Below are 14,571 nucleotides of genomic sequence, written 5' to 3' on the forward strand. Positions count from 1 at the left end.
GACATCCTTACGCGGCGGCATCAGTTACACTGCTATTCCTGACTCTTTGACGACATCTTGTGGTCATCATCATCAACAACAACAACAGCAACATTTTTTTTGTCGTCAGTGTACCTTCAAGTTTATTTCTTAATGATTCTTCTTCTTCTTCTTCTTAAAAAAAAAAAAAAAAGGAACAGTAAAAGTAAATGTTTAAACATCGTCACTGTGTTAATAAATCTGGACCCACGTTTGTTGCAATAATTTGAAAATGCTACATTTATTTAGCATATTTATTTACAAAATCAAATCACAATATTTACAAAACAAGAGGTCAAATCAACAATTGTGCAAACTTTTGGCATAAATTAATGCCAAAAACTGAATTAGGTTTGATAATCATATTATTGTGATTATATTTGTTCTTTAAAATAAATGCCTGGCATAATGGGAAAACTGGGATTATTGGCATCAGACCAGAAACAGCTGGAAAAGAACCCCAAAATATAATTCAGAATGTACAGAGATTGATGTATGCGAGATTAAAACATTGGCACCACTAATTATTGTGTTAAAGAAGGTATTTGACTCTTGACCAGTTTAATGCGCAACACAACCTTTCAAAGCTTGAAGCTTTTGTGTAACAATAGTGCTGTTCTACACATATCAATCACATAGACAGTAATTAAAATACATATCCTTTATGCTTTTTCATCTGAAACATGTTTGTGATGCTATAAAACCTTCTTTTGGAAGGTCCTACATGTTTTAAGCATGTATAGTGGAATAAAAATAAAAGCATAAAACAAAGAATGTATCAAAGAAGTGCAAATCATTACGGTAATGTCAGTTTCTCTGAAACACTTGGTCATATGGCATATATTTTATGGTATACAGACATACTAACAACTGCACCTGCAATGTACTGTAATTAACAGTTGTTCTGTTTTTCTGGTGGAAAATCCAGATGAAATCCTGGCAGTGTGTGGAGAATTTTCTGCTTCACATACACTTAATGTGTACATTTTAAAGAACAGGTTGATTGTTAAAGCAAAAAAACAAGTTCAAGTAAATCCTACTTCTTTGAGAAACTTAATACCATGAATGCATTAGTGTTAGTGAGTTAGCTGTGTTACACATTAAAATACTCCCTGGACCGATCAAATTGTGATTCACAGATAAAAGTATATATTGCAGTAAAACCTGCTTGGCGAAGTGTCTTAGCTGATCATTTGATCACACGGCGACACTACTGGACAGTGCATTGTTTAAAACACAATACACATACTGCAAGAGTCCAGAACTGGCCTTTATGTTGACAGCAAGCAGGCTCCATCCCGTTCCTCGTTCGTTTAGTCGATTATTCCAGCAAATGTGTTAATGGGGAGAGTCAATCCTTTGCTCATGTATTTGCTCAGTCCAGCATTACTGTCACCTTCTGCCGTGAACTTTGACTTCAAGGATTTTTGAACGTAATATCCAGGGTCTCGACATGGAGCAACCTCAATGCTGTGTTAGAAAATATAGTACAATGAAAATTAATCAATGTTTCATCTAATCTGTTTCACTCTAGGACCAGAAGAAGGCTTTTCTAATTCTATGTCTTTATTATTCTTTAAATAAAGCTAATACATTTTTTTTAAAGATTACACTACTGTTCAATAGTTTGGGGTCAGTAAGGGTTGTTTTTTTTACGTAATACTTATATTTTGCATAGATGCATTAAATGAATCGACAGTGAAAGCAAAATATTAGGCATTAGGACTGCCTAGGGCCCGCGATCTTGTGCAGCGCCCCTGATTGGTAGTGTAGGTAATGGACCACTTTATTAAAATGATAACATGAGCAGAAAAAGCACTGATTTCTTACCTCTCAACGTTCATATATTTCCTTCGAAAGTCTTTGTCCAAACGTACTGTGAAAGTTGATTTGTCTGGCGTCTTCAATTTAAAATGGCATGTTCTGATCTTTGTCTCCTAAAAAAAAGAAACAAATCACAGCATAAATATCTGAACACAGTTATAGTCCAAAACATAAAACTCGAGTTTAAAAAAATAAAGATAGATAGATAGATACTAAAATATATATAAAACATATTTTCCAAAAAAAGAAAGAAAAGTAGCCAGACCTACCATGAAACTCTTTGGCTTTGTGTCACTGAAAGTGACCGTGAGACAGTTGAGATCTACAAAGTGGGAAGTAAAATAGTCATTTATTTAAAATTGTTCAGGCTAAAGTTAATGTTAATCTAAACTGATTAACAAAAACAAATATCTTTTCAGTCAAATCATGTAACCTTACCTTCTGTTTTGTTTTGTGGTATTGCTGAAACCTGGGCGCCTGTTGTTCTGAATGAGAACCCTTTCTCAACCTCCCTGTTGCTTAGCGACACCTAAAAGGAATGTGAAGGGCCATATGAGGTCAACTAAAATTTGCTGGTCACTTAATTTGTAATTCTAGAAAAAATCCTGAATGTTTCTTTGTGGCTTAAGAACGTCACTGACTGGAAAACCGACCAATCAGCAACACCAGTCATATTGTATGTGACAAGGTAAATTAAAAATACTCTGATATCAACTAAGACAGCATAAGTGATACTCACTTTTAAGTAGCTAAACGAGATCAGGGCCCCACACAGCTCGGCAGGCATCTTCTTCTGTTTGACAGTGTCTAAGGAAAGAATGTTGGCTGTAAATACTGGCTGAATGAACTGCTGGCCTAAATTTAGGGTGGCAATGGCTGTACTTATCCCAAATTTGGATATTGAATACCTTTATGTGCAGCTTGGGCCTTTCTAAATTCTGGAAAATCCACTTCCAGGTCTGTGACAAAAACGTCTTCCACAGGTTCTTTGGACTTGTTGAAAAAGTAAATCTGCAAAAATAGAATAGAAAATAAAAACAAGAACGATATATTTCAAAAAGTGTTCTGTAGATCATTCAACAGCTTAAATAAGGACCCAAACAGCTTGACCTTCTGAGCTTGAACTGTGGCTCAGTACTTTCTCTTGTTTTTATGCTGCTTTCAAATCTTTTATGCTTATTTTGTATATAACATATTTATTGCAAACTTCAGAGTCAATGTAAAAAAACTTGTTTATTCAACATGTAAATTTACTTGGTGACAAAATTACACCTGCAACTCAAGCCATCATAGCTAAAAAAAAATACTAACTACGTAAAACAGTACAAAAGGGAATTCTTTCTCACCTTAATGTAGAAAATGTTGAAGTACACTGGCTGTTGTCCCATACGCACGTAATACGAGATGACATCAGATGAGAAAAGGTCAGATTCTTGTGGTTTGCCAGTGCTGGACTGGAAGATTACAAAAAAAAAAAAAAACATTTGCATTTTAAGTTAATTATAATTTAATGTTATACTGACATCATTCTTTGGGAGTGATGTTTGATATCTTGAATGTTCACTTGTAGTGTACTTATGTATTAAAAAAACTAAAACTGTACTTGCACATAAAATACATTAAAGAAATAAAAGCTCACTTAAGTGTACTTCGAGTACACCTTCGTGACTCTCGTAACACACTTAAGTACAATTTTACAAAGTGCACTGTTATAAAGTCAAACAATTGATCAATACAAATGTGTAAGTACAAATTGAAGTACATGGTGTAAAAGTTTCAATAAAATTACATTAAACTATATTTTAGTTTACCATAAATGCTTGTCAGCATGTTAGGCAGTACAATTTAGCCATATTACCAGGACAATAGAAGTTATTTTGTAATTATAAATAAAGATGTACTTAAATCCTACATAAGTGGGTTTAAAAAGCACGCTAAAGTTCAGCATTTAATATCAATTTAAATGTAAAATTTAAATTTATGCATTTAGCAGATGGTTTTATCCAAAGCGACTTACAGTGCATCCAGGCTAACATTTTTTATAAACTATAATTTATAACTGAAATGAATATAACTATAATTTATAACCATACTATTTTCATTAAATTGCAATTAAGACAAAAACATTACATTTAATTTACACTTAAGTATAGTCTTTTCCTGTAATGTGTACTCTTAAGTATTTTAAAATTATGCTTATCTGCAGATATGTCATCACCATGGTAATACTTATATATCTAGGATTAAACTCTGGCATTTATTCACAAACTTCTTGATATACAAATCATTAAACTAACCTAACAAATTACCGGCACACCGGCAAGAGGAACATGTTTTTCACAATGAACAGTTGCTAGGTTTGCATTTACACAAGGAAATGATAGAAAAAAATACCTGAAAGAGAAACTATCAAACTTTCTCATTCCATACATGTAGGCTCATATTTCTAACCCAAGTATGGCTAATACGCTAAACATCTTTTGACATACCGTTTTTGCAAGATCAGGAATTATCTGTCCAAGACTACAGATGTTGCAATCGTACCACGGATCCACCATTCCAAGATAAGAGCCCAGAGCACAGATGTTATTGCTTGTAGAAGGCAAATTCTCCTAAAACAGATATTCTGTAAGATCATACTAGTTCTGCTAAAACGGAAGACACTTTTTTTGATAAAAGTAATCAGTATTCATCTCAGTACACTTGCTGAAGTTTCCAAAGGGAGGAAAGGGTATTTACCTTCACAGGAGAGGCTGTAGACGACGGGCGACCAACAGGGATGTAGTACATCTGTAGGTTGACTTTCATAGTAAGAAACCGTCTCCTGGCTTCCCGTTTCCTGTCAAGAAAAAACAAAATGTTGTTGTTCGAAACTTAATTCAATCATAACAGAAGCCTAAACACAAGGTGTGAAAGCATTTAGGGATGTGATGGTCTTAGAACTAGGAAACATACAGAAAACAAAATTATTACAAAGAAACAAAAGGCTTCTTTAATAGACAATAATTGAAGTGATCGGTCTGTAGGGTCTGTTCTCTGTACAGTACGTTTATTATATACCAACCCAACAAGCCAAGTTACTTTTTTTTTTGTCAGTTTATTTGAATGTTGTCACTGTTTCAAATAATATTAACTTGTCCCATTTAAGTCAAGTAATTCCAAAAATGTCAGATACAACCATCCAAACAACTGTATAAAATATATAATGAACAAGTCTCATATAAAGGATGAAATTATTGAAGAGAGTAACCTTATTAAAAGGTTAGTTAACCCAAAAATGAAAATTAGCCCGTGATTTACTCACCCTCAAGGCATCATATGTGTATACTGTATGATCTTCTTCTTTTAGACAACAAGTTTCTTTTGTACAACAGTTAGCGCAAGCTAGAGAATACGGATTATATATGGATAATTTTCTAACAAAAATGCACCGATTTGCAACAGTAGGCCTATATTCACCCCCCGGAGCCATGTAAGGCAATTTTTATTATGGATGGATGCACTTTATTGGACTTCTTTTGGACTGTTGAACAAAAACACCCACCCACTGCCATTATAAATCTAAGAAGAGTCAGGACATTTCTTTTAATATAACTCCAATTGGATTCCTCTAAAAAATGAAAGTCATATACACCTTGAGGATGAGTAAATCATGGTCTAATTTTCATTTTTGGTAGTTTAGTGAAATCTTGTATCATTATTTCTAAGAAAAACATCACTCTTATTGTATAACCAACAAAATCATGTGGTGCAGAAAACATGCAAAAAAGAATAAAACAAGAAGATTATATGAAAAGGACCACTTCATTAAAGAACCACTTTATTTAAAAAATACCGTAATGTATCATAAAAATATGTTATTACTTTTTACTTGATGGTTATATCACATCATTAACACTCTAATTTCTCTATGAGTGAAACAATCACAAATATCACAGATGAGATAACGGGCCCTATTTTAACGATCTAAGCGCATGGTGTAAAGCGCATGGCGCAGGTGCACTCTGGGCGTGTCCGAATCCACTTTTGCTAGTTTAGCAACAGGAAAATGGTCAGCGTGCCCGGCGCATAGTCTAAATGGGTTGTCCCTATTCTCTCAATGAGTAATGGGTGTTTTTGGCCGTAATGTGCAGTAAACCAATCAGTCTTATCTCCCATTCCCTTTAATAGCCAGTTGCACTCACGCCATGGCGAGTTCGCTTTCATGGCGGAATGTAATTTTTCATTTAAAAAAATGTTTGTGTGCTGCGCATCCCTGTGTGTGTTATAAGCAAAGCGTACACGCGTTGTGCACCCACCTAATAGACGCATCTTACTAACGTGCTCTTTAAATAACAAAGAAAAAATATTGCACCAGACTTTAAACCAGGTTTGAGTTGGTCTATGGCACAGTCTATTTTCAATTCCTAAAAATTGCAATGCACCAACAATGCGCCTGAACACACCTCTTTTTTACACCAGCATGCCCAGAATGCATTTGTTATTTAAACAAAGCGGAACAGGACGGGTAAATGGTACTGCGTCAGGCTGAAACTAGCAAAAACACTTGCACTGGGTGTATGATAGGGCTCAATATATCATACCTTAACCAGTAGTATGCCCTGGCTAGCCTTCCCACTGCCCGGTCATCTCCCATCACCACTATTTTAGCAGTGTAGTCCCGTTCTTCCTTGGGCAAGTTGGTACTACTATTTCCTGCTCTCCTCTGCAGTGTGCCACTACTGCAAGCGGTGCCCGTCTCCTCCAGTGCTTCCTGCATCAGAGCCATGCTTTCGGTTACAGTCGGCTTTACCTTAATTCCTCCACGCCGTGATAGTCGACCACTGGTAATTTCAGGCTTTAAGGTTCTTCCTCCAGGAAATTCCATGTCAGAAGCCTCAGTTCCCTGCATGTCACGCTCTATCCCACTGTCCGTCGACATGACAGAATACCGTGGCATATCTGAGTTGAGGTCTATGGGTAAGTCAGACATATAGAAGTCCTCAGAACTCATCAGGCTTTCACAGAATGATCCAGAACGGGTGAATTTGGCCAGTTCTCTCCCTGTGGGCAGACAGGATGAAAATAAATATTGTATTTTAGTGTAGGTTTGTTTGATTAGGGTTGGAGCTAAATTCTGAAGACAGCTGCAGTCCACAATTGAAATGCCTATGTCTTATTTCCTACTTAAAGTACTTATGTTTCTTGAATAAATAAATAAATAAATAAATTATATCTATCTAGATAGATAGATAGATAGATAGATATATTACAGTGTAGTAATCCCACTGGAATCTCCTTTTAGGTATCAGATCTCAGCTATGTCACAAACTATGCTCAGATTCACAGAGAGACCAAAGTCTGCAGTCAATTCAATCAGTGCAGTCAATGCAATCAATCAATCATTGTCAAAGGCTATTAACACTAAAATACACACATACACACAATAACAAGAGAAAGCAAATCAGTAGCTGGGACAAAGACAGGGAGAGTTAAGGAGACTCACTGCTTTTGGCGCAAGTTCGCATCCACTTTTTATTTAATTCCAAACTTATTCCTATCACATATCAGCTTGTTTATATGAAATTAAAAAGAAGAAAATATTCAAAATGTGCTTATAAAACACTAATAGGTATTTAATAGTGGAAATAAAGCTTTTTACAAGCATTCACTAGGCCTACTTGAATCTGGATGTGGTCCTTCCTGGACCTATGAGGACACCTTTACTGATCTGCAGGTTATGGGGCAGGTATAGGGAGGGCTTTAGGGATAGGGACAAGTAAGCTCCCAAAAAGGAAGCATTCATTCATGATTTTAATAATTATGCAATGACTATGTTGTTATTACTGCATACTGTTTTACTGTTTTACTACAATACACTGAGGTGCAGATAGTATCTGGCACAACTAATTTGAATTATTACTTATTCATTATTTTTTATCTTGCAACACTATTAGTACAAATAGCCCCTGCCAAAACATTTTTGTAAATGAATCCCACTTACAGAGCTCCTCCTCCTCCCACCACAGATGGAAACTCATCTCCGGATTGGGAAGCGGAACATCACACAGAGAGCCGTCGGACAATAGACCTGAAACCCAAAACACCGTCACAATGACACCACAAACAAATCCTGCTTCCTGATTCGGCTACACAAGTTGGATATCAAAAAAGGAGGAAAAATATATATCTAGGTCATTTATTAGAGGAAAAAAAGCTATTTTGGTACAGATGGAGTTGGTAAAGAGTTTTTGTTTGTGTTTGTGAGAGAGTGTAGAATAGAATATAGTAATAGAAATAGAAATGGAAACAAGAGCATGCCTTTTCTGTCACGGAGGATCTGTAAGTATAACTCTTGTAGTTTCTGTCTGGTCTGACCCTGATCAACTCTGTTACTGCCTGTGCTCTGGTCTACTGTTGCAAGCACTTCATTTAGGTACGACTCCACATCCTGGTCGATTTCCTGACATAAGCACAGACAGGTAATCAGACACACAAACACTTACACAGAAAGCCACACAGCATGAAATCACACATGCAGATGAACACACAAACATACAGCCATAATTCAGACAGACACATATGGGATGTCCAGTGGATGTCCTGTCCTGTTGCTTTGAGTTTTCTGAAAATAAACTGCAGACGGCTAACATTTGGACAGAGACAGAGAGATGCTGACCTGCAATAAATGCTCACCCTGTCTCCATCATTGTATAGTCTCACAATTAAAATTATAGAGTACTTAAACTGTTATACACAGGTTAAATATAGGTACAGACCATTTCCTATTCATTTAGAATAATGAATTCTTTTTCTTCAAATAAACTTTTTAGCAGAGGAGTTTTGACTAGGTAAAAGCAAAATGGCATGTTGCACTATGTCCCAGGAATCATTTCTGATTCACAGCTGGTTGGTGTGACAAAATGTAACATCTGAATACTTGTACTCTTGACCCTTGCTCATACAGAAGCCTGTGATAAATGATGCTGCTTAGAAAACATCAATTCTGAGTGTGACTGTGGATGACTGGCATATGCTGTATATCAGAAAAGTGTATAATTCATACCAGATCCATGTACATATGGTGATACATGATATATAACAAATACATAACAGGACCTACTACAGGACTCATTCAAAAGTTTGGGGTCGGTATGAGTTTTTACTCTTTTATGGTCTCTTATGCCCACCAAGGCTGCTTTTTATTTTTTAAGAAAAATAAAGTAACAGTAAACAGCAATGTTGTGAATTTTTTATTATAAAGTTGGGATTTGAACACGGGACGCCCGTTGTGCATTGGCGCTGTATGTCGGCATGCTGCCCCTAAGGTTATTGGCTGACTGCTGCTTAATATTTTTGTATAATAAAGTTCACAATTAATGGAATTTATCTGAAATAAAAAAAATTGTAACAATGTAAAGTTACTTTTCAGCAATTCAATGCATAATTTCTGAATAAATTTATTACAAAGAAATCTTACTGATCCCAAACTTCTTCAATTAGTTTATATTACATTGTTTTACCAACAAACAATGAAAAAAGAGCAGAGAAAGTTATTGTATCATTTATGCAGCATCATAATGTTTTATCTCTGTAAGCATTTACTTGGATACTTAGATATGCATTAGTCAGTTTCAGGATCTAAGATTGCTAGTGAACTTCTTGGCTATGATAGTCCACAACTAGCTTTTCTAGACAACATCACTGACCTGCAAAGCCTCATTGAGAGAGGGCCCATGACAATCCTCTCCCAGTGCCGCCTGAAGACTGTGCTGCACTACACAGCGCATCAAGCTTAGCGGGTTCCGGAACATTCCTTGAGCCTCAATATCAGCCTTCAGAACCGTGCTAAGTGACTCGGAAAATACTGCAGGATCCGCAAACACAAACACCCTGAACATGGCACAGAACACAGCCATCAAAAACTCACGAACACAGTTATTCACAGAGAGAGAGAGACACATTGATCTGATTCACTTCTAACTGGGCTGACATGAGTTTTTTTTTTGATAAAGCTTCCTGCTGACTTCAGCAGCCGCATCAACCTCAAACTCATGTAGACTGGAAGCAATTATTACCAGCACAAAAAAATAATCAGTATGATAACAGGCTTTGAAATATTTGGATGCACAACATATTAAAACTGTTGACTTCACAAATAATTACTATGCTCCATCTACTCCTATGTTATCTGGTGTTGCATTATAAAAAAGGCACACCTAGACCAACTAAACAAATAATTGCTTTTTGTTTTTTCCTCATAACAAGCCCTGGCAACAATCATTTCCTTGTTCCCTTCTAGTCTTAACTATGATAATAGCTTTAGATAATTAGAAGAATTAGAACCTCATTCTAAAGTGTGCCAAAGCTTGAAAATCTGGTATTAAAGGTTTCAACAATTAGTATGCATAGAAACTCCACTCAGAGATATACTGTCAAATGCAAAAGTTACATAAACAATAACAATTAGGGCCCTGATTGCTCCGAAAATAGACAATATTTTCTATATATAATTATGTTCACATACAGTAGATGTAATCACAGATGTACAGTACTGATTTAATATTAATACAGATATATGCTCCACTAATGTTTGACAACCAGAAAGTGGCTGCATTGTGTTTGGGTAGCACAATACTTTAACACAATAAGGTATCACAAACTCACAATGAGCATTTAATTATTAAACAATATTTCTATTATTTCTAATAAACGTCTTCTGTTAAACAGTGTATGTGCTACATTTGGCACTTATTTTTACATAAAGATTTAAAAAAAATGTAAAAAAAAAAACAAAAACAAAAAACATTGACACAGAGACACTGACTCACCTCTCCTGGTGAGGATAGTGTTCATTTTTCAGATTTTGTTCTGCGATTATCATTTTCTGATACAAAAGGCCTATGAGAAAAAAAAAATGCACGTCATACTCACAGGGATCATGTTTACTTGTTTATGACTTAAATCACTGATAAGTTTTTCTTGGCTACAAGCCAAAAGACAAACTAAGATCAGGAGAGATGCTTATCATATTTTGTTTGAGGAAAGTAACAAACCTGGAGCAAGTCGTTCTGCTTTCATTTGGCCAGCATAACTAAGGCCCACAGTGCAGTATGGCTGAGGCAGAGTCAACAACCTCTTGCAGAAGTCATAAACTCGTTTATAGAGGTCATCAGGTATGCATACTGTCTGCGAAGAAACACAAGGAAGGATGTCAAGCAGGACACTTCTGTGTGTAAGTGAATAGACCCTCAGACTTCCCTCCAAGACAAAAGAGCCTTTGTCTAAAACAGCGCTTTTCATCTGGTTGGTCTGTTGTGATATGTTTACTAAATATTATAATATTAACACATTTCAATTTTTAATTTCAAAGAAATTTTGTGCAATAAACAATTTTGGTGCTGTCTTTAATTCCCACTTGATGGAATATCTGGATCTTGATTGAAAACCAGCTGAGAATCACTAGTCGAAAAGTAAAATGAAGGACAGTTAAAAGCTGTAAGAGTAGCCATCCTTTCTCTTACCTGCATCACAGCATATATAAGTGTATTAAGTAGAGGAATGAGATGATTCTTGCAGTCAGTTCTTTCAGCCTGTATATGAAAACAAAGAAAATCAGGTTTACTCTCTATCCATCCAATCATTCACTAATTCATATAAATCATTCTATAAGTCCTTCACAGCCTACAGCTTTTCTTTGTGGAATTAAAAACATTATGTGTTAACTAACTGTTGTTAGTCGTCAATTATCCTGTAATTGTTAACTATTATTATAATAAGTGAACTCTTTGTAGTGACAGTAGCAATAGGTAATAATTTCAAGCTTCTTAGGCAAGTACCTTTAAATAATGTTGTCATAATGAACACTAAATACAATAATAGTATTTAGGTCATACTAACTGAACATGCTTGAACTAATAATAAAATGGGAAATGTAATGGTATATTTCAAAAAGTATTATGTCATGGAAACTGGTGACTCACTCTTTCTAGTTCCTTGATTGCCACTCTCACCAAAGCCAGACTCCTGAGTGAACTGTCCTGCACTTTCTTGTGTAATGTCCATCTCAGCATTCCTGCAGAATGAACAAAAACGAACAGCTCTTATATACACCAAACTAGAATATGCCTGCAACAAATTTTGTGCATTGATACTGCCATTTGAAACTGGCACCCCAGTTGTTGCATGCTACTGATGCTTACAGAGTAGCTTGAGTTTTTGAAATGGCCTTTATACGCAACATGAACAGATCACTCTAACGATTAGATTGCAGATTGTGGTTCTTAAAGAAACTGTGTCTTTTTAAGCTCATCTTTTTCTTTGCATAGCATGTATGGCAATCAACTGTATCTAAGTTTGGCCTTCACGTGTGTTCTTTTATTAGGTGTAATCTTTAAGTCAGTCATACCTTTATTGACAGCTGGTTGCTCAATGTCCATTTCTCTCATAATGGTTAGCAGGGAACGGTAGATTTCGGATTCAATGGCAGCATATTCAGCTTTTTAAAGAGAAGCCAACAACATAGCATTTGAATGCTGATATAAACCAATTGATATGTGATCCTGGATCACAAAATCAGTCTTAAGTCACTGGGGTATATTTATAGCTATAGCCCAAAATACACTGTATGGGCCAAAATTATTGATTTTTCTTTTATGCCAAAAATCTTTAGAATATTAAGTAAAGATGTTTCATGATAATATTTTGTAAATTTCCTACTGTAAATATATAAAAACGTTCTGATTAGTAATATGCATTGCTAAGAACTTAATTTGGACAACTTTAAAGAAAACATTTTCTCAATATTTTGATTTGTTTGCACCTCAGATGTATCTTGGTTGTATTTACCCTAACAAACCATAAATCAATGGAAAGCTCATTTATTCATCTTTCAGATAATGTATAAATCTCAATTACGAAAAACTGACCCTTATGACTGATTTTGTGGTCAGGGGTCACATATGTGTGAGATATTCTACCATTTAAACCTCTGGGGTCAGTTGGGGTCAAAGTTAATCAAAATACTGTTTTTAACTGTTAGAATGTCACTGAAGACTAGAGTAATGGATACTGAAAATTCATCTTTGCTATCACTGGAATAAATGACATTTTAAAATGTAATATAATATAAAATATCACAATATTACTGTTTAACAGCCCAGGTAAGCATTAGAGACTTCTTTAAAAACATAAAAAAGTTATTGTCCCCAAATTTTAAATGGTACGCCAAATGTTTAAGTATCAAGTAGATAATCAATTATGAAAATAGTGATTTGTCACCTTTTGTTATTTATAATGTATTCTAAAAGGTGTAACTCTCACCTGCCGGGTCCTCAACATTAATACTGCTAGAATTTCTCCAGGATGCCATGCTGTGGCTTGGTCCTTACATAATGAGGTAAACGTAAAAAATCACCAATGTGACTGCTGACACAAAGACAAAATATACTCAGAAAGTCAGTATATAAAATAAAAAGAGAAAATGAACACATTACATTTACAGTGTACTAAATTCTGGCATCATTTACTCAATCTCACGTTGTTCCATTTCTTTCTCCTACAGAACGCCAAAGAAACGGAATTTGTGGACAATCTGGGTCCAAACAACATTTGACTGCATTAAACAAAAAAATTAAAACTGAAAACATATATATATATATATATATATTTGTGCTCCACAGAAGAAAGAAATGCATCCAGGTTTGGAATGACATGATCTCGAGTAAATGTTTTGCTGAACTATCCCTTTAATGTGCTGGTCACATTAACCTGACTCACTCTTCTATTTTCCACTTCATGATGCTGAAATTTTATCTCACTCAAATTGTTGAGCTTATAAAACACAGTAGATAATATCAAGATATTCTTGGCATGATTATATGCAACAGTAAACTGTTTATAGTAATTGATAACTAAGGTTGTTTACCAAAAAGCAAACACACTCGCAGATGACCATGGCTAACAGCCTCAGGTGCACGTTTACCCACTACTGATTAAACAAGAAGACTTCCCCTTCATTTCAGACATGGTTTATAACTGTCCAGAAACACAATGCAACTAACTGCTCCATTGCTAAGACACTTTTAAGTCACAACAGAATCTAAAAACTAGAAAGAGGAAAGGGAAAGGGAGAGAAAAAAAACAATACTACGATAAAAAGCCAGAACGAGTGTAAAAAAGCATGTAGACCAAATAAACGAAACTAAACAAGGGGCCCTTTTTAGTGTCCGACACAGCTCGTAATTATGCAACTTTCCGACAGCTTGGTTTCTCAGTGCAAAGATGCATATTTCACAGGTTATCTCTAGTGAGTCTGTTAGTGCATTAAAATGTTGAAGTCTGCTGAAGAAAAAGAAGTCTGGTGCCTTACCTTTCGTCCTTGTGAGACTATCAGTGGACTACATCATATGCCACATGTATAAAAAACATATGCTGGCCAAACAGTCACACTGAGAGTTGCACACTGTGTAACACTTCCTCTTACTGCTGCGGCTGTCACTGAGGACAACTGCAACTCTGACTCAAAGCTGAGTGAATGTGAGGGAGGGACGAGAGAGAGAGAGAGAGAGAGAGAGAGAGAGAGAGAGAGAGAGAGAGAGAGAGAGAGAGAGAGAGAGAGGAGAGAGAGGCACCGAACAGGGAAAGTTTAGAAGGAGGATCAGGGGAGAAACAGCAGCTAAATGTGTGAAAGACGCACGCAAAGTGGGTGTGTGGACACACCGAAAGGAAATTCCTTTTTGAATTTTTTGA

General features: G+C 35.7%; 1 protein-coding gene across 3 annotated transcripts; it reads right to left on the reverse strand.

Annotated features, from left to right (window-relative positions):
* Positions 1-242: 242 nt before the first annotated feature.
* LOC132161275 (phosphoinositide 3-kinase regulatory subunit 6-like) lies at positions 243-14,333 on the reverse strand. Of its 3 annotated transcripts, none has more exons than XM_059571221.1 (20): positions 14,192-14,333; positions 13,144-13,248; positions 12,230-12,319; positions 11,805-11,896; positions 11,346-11,414; positions 10,878-11,010; positions 10,653-10,722; positions 9,531-9,714; positions 8,143-8,284; positions 7,826-7,912; positions 6,426-6,885; positions 4,582-4,681; positions 4,332-4,454; positions 3,189-3,296; positions 2,751-2,853; positions 2,582-2,649; positions 2,281-2,371; positions 2,112-2,164; positions 1,849-1,955; positions 243-1,488 (listed from the first exon to the last, which is right to left on the reverse strand). In XM_059571221.1, the coding sequence occupies exons 2-20, from the start codon at positions 13,190-13,192 to the stop codon at positions 1,332-1,334; spliced, it is 2,286 nt and encodes a 761-aa protein (XP_059427204.1). In that variant the 5' UTR covers positions 13,193-13,248; positions 14,192-14,333; the 3' UTR covers positions 243-1,331. The 3 variants fall into 3 exon arrangements, with proteins under 3 accessions (XP_059427204.1, XP_059427202.1, XP_059427203.1); XM_059571219.1 differs by having other exon boundaries at positions 2,582-2,718; XM_059571220.1 differs by having other exon boundaries at positions 2,582-2,718; positions 13,144-13,245; positions 14,192-14,331.
* Positions 14,334-14,571: the final 238 nt, after the last annotated feature.

This window comes from Carassius carassius, chromosome 17 (assembly GCF_963082965.1).
Source record: "Carassius carassius chromosome 17, fCarCar2.1, whole genome shotgun sequence".
Lineage (NCBI taxonomy): Eukaryota > Metazoa > Chordata > Actinopteri > Cypriniformes > Cyprinidae > Carassius > Carassius carassius.

Coding starts and splice junctions, on each gene's coding strand:
- LOC132161275 (XM_059571219.1), bottom strand. CDS start 13,192: ATGGCATCCTGGAGAAATTCTAGCAGTATTAATGTTGAGGACCCGGCA. Junction 11,415..11,804: donor CAATCAAGGAACTAGAAAGA/GTGAGTCACCAG, acceptor TTTCATATACAG/GCTGAAAGAACTGACTGCAA. Junction 1,956..2,111: donor CAAAGCCAAAGAGTTTCATG/GTAGGTCTGGCT, acceptor TCTTTTTTTTAG/GAGACAAAGATCAGAACATG.